The sequence below is a fragment of the Pararge aegeria genome, chromosome 19 (genome assembly GCF_905163445.1).
Source record: "Pararge aegeria chromosome 19, ilParAegt1.1, whole genome shotgun sequence".
In the NCBI taxonomy this organism is placed as follows: domain Eukaryota; kingdom Metazoa; phylum Arthropoda; class Insecta; order Lepidoptera; family Nymphalidae; genus Pararge; species Pararge aegeria.
Genome location: NC_053198.1, coordinates 12,244,482 through 12,250,481, shown reverse-complemented (window position 1 = coordinate 12,250,481; position 6,000 = coordinate 12,244,482). Strand labels below are relative to the sequence as shown.

Below are 6,000 nucleotides of genomic sequence, written 5' to 3'. Positions count from 1 at the left end.
TATAAAGATTTGTATGATGTGTGGCTAACTAAATAAGTACTCAATTTTAATGAGGTGAAATTTACACCAATGTATTTTGACCGAATTTACATTGCGAAACTAATGTTGAATTTGCTATTACAAAATTTTAAATGTAAAGATGGAATTACATTACCTTTTATGCATTGTGAAATAAGACGTAAAACTATAGATAACATCAAAGAATGAAAAAAATATAATATGTAATGTAAATCTGAATGAAATTAACACATATTTGACACAAATCTCACGCTATTAATTTCGCAATGTTTTGGCTTGCATTACATTACAAAAGTTTGGTGGAAGATAGATATAAAATATTATGTACACATTATACTATTTGGCATGTTGCACCCCTGTTTCCATATGATTTAAACTAGATTCACTTCGGTATTTTTAAGTGGGAGCCTCTTCTATTTGGTCGGGCACACTTTTTTCTTGAGTCCTGTTAAGTAAGAAATCTAGGTCGTTCGATATTTTGTTCAGCATACGATCCGTTTCCGGAGAATCGTAGGCCTTATTCCACTCTCTGTTGACTTGATCGATGTCGGATTTTGATTTATGCTCTTCTTTGACTTCCATGGACGGGAGAGATATGCTCGAACTGAACTCTTTCTTAGTCTTTTTCAAGCAACTTTTTATCGGAGGGGAGGTGAGTTTGGAAACATCTGGATTAGATTGCACGCAGATTGAGCACGCTTCTTTGGATGTGTCGAAATGTTTGTCTGTGTAGGGCTCGAAATCAACGGAGCATGTGAGAAGAGGGGATGGTTTTTCTGAGGGAGGTGTTTTTAGTACGCCTAGCTCTAAGCAGACTCTGGCCATGTATTCAGGCTGGGGCAGAAGGGGCGACGTGTGGTGATCGGCGTGCGGTATGAGGTCGCAGACCGCGTGCGTGGTGGTTATTCGGTGGGGGTCAAATCTATGAGGACTCAATAAAGAGTCTCTGTATTCGACGCATCGGACTATGTCTGCACGGCTGTCTGGTGTTGACTGTCTCCTGTAAAATATTAATATATATTGTAGGTAAATGATGCCAACTCGAATTAGAACAGCAACTTAACTTTGGAGTGAAAGAAATTTGTCAAATTTGTATGAAGTTGTCGAATCTTGACGTGAACGAAACTGATAGATTACGGAAGGACCTTCCGTAATCTAACAGATTTACGGATTTTCCCATATCATCATCACCCTTAAACATAAGGCATCCGATTTTGTGAAAACGTGCATAAATCTTTGTCCCTTACTATGACGTACATACTTATTGATTTCGACAACACACGAAAGATGTAGGTCTATGAAGAGGTCGCTATGTAGAGCTATAGGGAGGCCAAATTGTACCCTTTTGCTCTAATGTATTTCTTTTATCTTTGTACTTAACTACTTTTTCTTTGGTGTACAATATTCATTCATTCATGAATTGCTTATAATAAGATTTATCAATTTACCTCAATAAATAAATAATAATAAATAAATAAATATACTGCGACAATACACACATCGCCACCTAGCCCCAAAGTAAGCGTAGCTTGTGTTATGGGTACATGTTATGGGTCAATATCTGGACGTCAATGTGAACGACAAAATGTTAACATTTATTTACTATGAGTGTTTAATACCTATACTAAACTAGATGTGGAATTTATGGAAACAAACCAAAAAAGTTTAGTGAATCGCCATGTTATGTGGGACCTACTTACTCGTACATGGGCAAGTTCAAATGTGCAGCGTATTTATAAGTCCCATGAGGTCCGATGATTTAAGTTCGTAACAATAGCTTTGTGGTAGAATCTAACTGCGTCAGTGAGTTCTTTGTAATTGTTTTGTGGATGAAGTTTAGGAGAAAATGTCTGAAAATAAAGATTTCTAAAAATGTTTGGTAATATACGAAGTTCGTTTGCAAATGGTGGTTAAGTACCTGTGCATCTTAGCAGGGCTTTCAAGGCGAGGTGCGCGCCAGTAGGATGTGACCGGGGAGATGGGAGATGGTGAAGAGGCGGTTTCCATCACGCCGACACCTCCGCGGCTCTCCACCTCTCCGCCTTGCTTGATGTACACTGGAACAATTCTGTCATTCGTTAACCCGATAGTGCTCGTTTTCACTAACACCGAACAGGGTTACTCCTTTGATTAGGTGTTACTTACTAAGGCAATTCCTAAGTCACCTTATCAAAGGAGATTTCTTGAATCTCCTAGAATCAAGGGAGATTCCTAGAATCTCCTTTGATAAGGTGACATACTCGTACATACTGGCATACATTTAACTTTTAACAATCGAATTTCACCAGGCAACTCATATGATTCTTCTCACAAGGAACAAAACAATCGAATTTAATTTTTTTTTACGTTTCAAGTGTCAATTTTGTTCTAATGTGTTTATATCTCTGTACCTAACTACGTTTACCTTTACAATAGAAGTGTATTCCTTCAATAAATTATTCTCTTATAATAACCAGCTTTATAAATTTATCTCAATATTTGGACAGAATTTTCGTAAAATACAAAATGTTAACATCTGTATACTATGAGCGTTTAATACCTAGGTACCATATTTTTTCCTAATAGAGAATTTGAAGAAGAAGAAACACTTTATTGCACGTATTACATACAGGAAAAGAAACAGTAAGTTACAGTAGTTTACAGTACATAATGTAGACATGCAAAGGCGGACTTATTGCTGCAAGCAATCTCTTACAGGCAACCTTTATAGATAGGACTTACAGCAAGAGAACAGGATAGTGCCAAGAGTGTTGATAGATATACATAAATACCAAAATGTAAAGATACAAATACATAGATAATAAACTATAATTTTAATACATAATTTAAAAGAAAGAAATATGAAGAATTGAATTTTGTATTTATATGTAATATATATATATATATATATTTATTATACTTAAAGATTTTATTTATATATTTGTATAATTTTTAAGTCTTATTGATTGCACCTCCGACATCTTTTCTATGTTTTATCCTTTTACGCCTTTGGTTGCCTGGAAGAAATCGCTATGTAGCGATAAGGCCACCAAATTGTACTAGCTTGCTCTGTATTTATATCTCTCTGTAACTACTTTTTTTTCTTTGGTGTACAATAAAAGTGTATTCATTCATTCAATTTTGAATTTGAATTTGAATCCGTTACAAAATGTACAACTTTAATAATATTTGACAACGATGATGTTTTGATTGCCTGGTTGGTTCGTAGATCTAGGAATACGAGGACCATCTCGACCACGAATGGTTCTTGTGGTTAGTATGAATAAAGGACTGATACTTACAACTTAGTGAAGTATCTCCGACCGGCGAATCCTGCCAGTCGCGATGCGATGGCAAGGAAAGTACTCTTCGTGCTGACTGCAAGCATTCTTCGTCACGGATGACGTAGCATACGAGCATCGCCAAACCCTGTAAAGCACAAATATTAGAAATATTAACTAACAAACAGAGATTTATGTTTCGTTTTTTAGACGCAAATTTTATTTTTGCAATGACGATATTTACGTTTGTAAGAGTAGTAGGCGTGAAATGTAAAATTGATAACAATTATGAAAATAGTATAACGTAGAGGTGCGTGCTGGGATTCGAACTCGGGCCCCCGAAAGTTAGGTCAAGCTCCTACTCAATGCGCTATCAGCGCGACGTGTATGTGAATACCTTTAATATTAGTTATATCTTTAGAAATATTGTCTTTTAATGAATCTCTTATTTTAACGCAAATAAAAACATGACGTTGTTTTATAGTTATGTGTCAGACTCTTAATTATACTATTTTCATACTAAGTTATGTGAGTTTTAAGTAATTCAAATATTACTTGCTTCAACTGTGCAGGAAAACATCGTGAGGAAACCTGCATGCCTGATAGTTCTACATAATGTTCTCAAAGGTGTGTTGAGTCCACCAATCCGCACTGGGTCAGCGTCATTGTGGGAGAAGACCCGTGCTCTGTAGTGGACCGGTAACGGGTTGATGACATACATTAGCAAGCGCCGCAGCGGATAGCACGATGACTTGCGGCAGTGTCCGCAAACCGGGCTGCGCCCACCACACGCCTGCCGCCTGCGCGGCCGTCGTGGTACCCAAAACCAGCAGTGTGTGCCGCACTACGCGGCTTCTGTAGTAAAACATAGGAAGGTGTGCTGTAACGGATGCGCTGTACACGAGGAACTATTTAATTAATTCGGGGGGATCTATACCTACCTATATTCGTCGAACGAATCGCACAAAGGATTTTCACACGATTAATACATCCGCCTTTCCCTAAATACATATTACAATCTCCTCCCGCTAAATGAGAAAGACTCAAAAGAGGAAGAGTAAAGGAGTGCGACCTTCACACTATCAAAAACCGCAGCATATATTAGGAAAGCTGCTTCAAAGGCATTGCCAAAGACCATGCCGTATTTACAGAACACGGAAATAAAAAATCCAAATAAGGACTTTTCGGTTTTGATTGGATTTCCCTGCGTCCCTGCTGACGCATCAGAAGGACCTTCAAGGACTGTAGTTGATAACGACCATAAGGCCTGTAACAGCGTCCTTGTTAGGTAAGAGCGAGCGCGAAGTGCTCCTACATGCGAAGGAGATATTTCCTCCACGGGAAAGGACAAAATGTTTCTCTTCAAAAGTTTTGTTCCGTATATCAAACATTTCCAAACATTGAAAAGGAATGTAAATATCACGATTCCAAACGTTCGCTAGCGCCACCTACCTATCAACCTTTAAAATGTCATTCGCTTTCGGACTATTCTCGCTAACGTACAACGCGGCGCGGCGCGCACGTCCTTGTTAATTCGGGACTTCAACACTTTCTTATCATCCACGATCTTCGATTATCGCTGCCAGCATCTATACTTGAAACCGCCTATGAGACCTATGGAGCCAGGAGCGGGGTACCCCAAATAGGAGAATCCTGCATCGACTGGTAAGTGGCATACGTGCATACTTTCAGTGTTTGAACTTCAATACGTTACAAATATTCCATACAAGTTTTACCCGTTCTACGAGCATGGACGTAAATAATATCCAAATATTAAACGCGTAAAATCAATCATCGTTGCCGTGCTTCGGAAGGTAGCCGAGCTAAATATATCCTTGTAGAGTGGATATAATCGTAGGATGTAATTTTTGACTCCTGTCTATGCTTGATGTGTAAAAATTGAATCCCCAGGGCTCGCAGACATCAGAGGGGAAGAGAGAGAGACGTCGAACGGCGTTTTCTGGTAGAATTCACATTGCGGTGTTTATATTGTTAAGGCAATACCAAATAAAAACGTCTGAATTAGTGCCAACCCTTTCGATGTGTTCTTTGTGAAAAAAAGAACTATTTATAGACTTCTCAATTTAGTTTAGTAATTTAAAGATTTGTGTACAACAGTAATTGCCAATAAATGTTCATATTTACGTACCGTACTGCCTTAGATATCAAATTAACTCACCTTTCCTTTAAATAAGTGCGTCTTTCGACGGGCACTTTGTGCGTTATCGTCCGCAGCCTCAGAGTTGCACACACAGCCAGCGCGAAGCACAGCACAGTAAGCATAGCGCAGCCCGCAGCGCACACCGCTTGCGCCGCGGAACCTATTTGTAGCGGTGCACCGCCCCAGAGCCGCGCGGTTAACCACGCCAGTGTACACACCCCTGAAATTAAAGTGCCCGTTTTCACTAAGGTCGAACAAGGCAATGCCTAATTAAGTAACGCCTTATCAACCACCTTTCACCAATCGATATTCACTAGTCAACTCATATAACCTAACGTGCCTATGATTCTTGCCACAAGATGTGACATTTTGTGTTGGTTTTATAATATTTTAATTTTTCGTGTAAATTTAACGTTATTAAAAAAAAAAACAAATTTATATTTTTTTCATGTGTCGAGTGTACGAGTACCTTAAGCAATACGCACCGCCGAATCAGTGTCTTTTTCTCTACGCATCAACGAAATAAGGCATTCGATTAAAGCGTTTCTTAGGTTTAGTAAA

The 6,000-nt window shown here is 38.6% G+C and overlaps 1 protein-coding gene across 2 annotated transcripts in view; it reads right to left on the bottom strand.

Annotated features, from left to right (window-relative positions):
* Positions 1–246: 246 nt before the first annotated feature.
* LOC120632363 overlaps positions 247–6,000 on the bottom strand; it is a 610,336-nt gene continuing 604,582 nt past the window's right edge. For both annotated transcript variants that reach the window (XM_039902218.1, XM_039902219.1), the window contains exons 21-25: positions 5,458–5,659; positions 3,998–4,133; positions 3,300–3,426; positions 1,937–2,075; positions 247–1,018 (exon numbers count right to left, since the gene is read on the bottom strand). In XM_039902218.1, the coding sequence (XP_039758152.1) occupies positions 415–1,018; positions 1,937–2,075; positions 3,300–3,426; positions 3,998–4,133; positions 5,458–5,659 (1,208 nt within the window). In that variant the 3' untranslated portion in view covers positions 247–414. The remainder of the gene's footprint in view (positions 1,019–1,936; positions 2,076–3,299; positions 3,427–3,997; positions 4,134–5,457; positions 5,660–6,000) is intronic.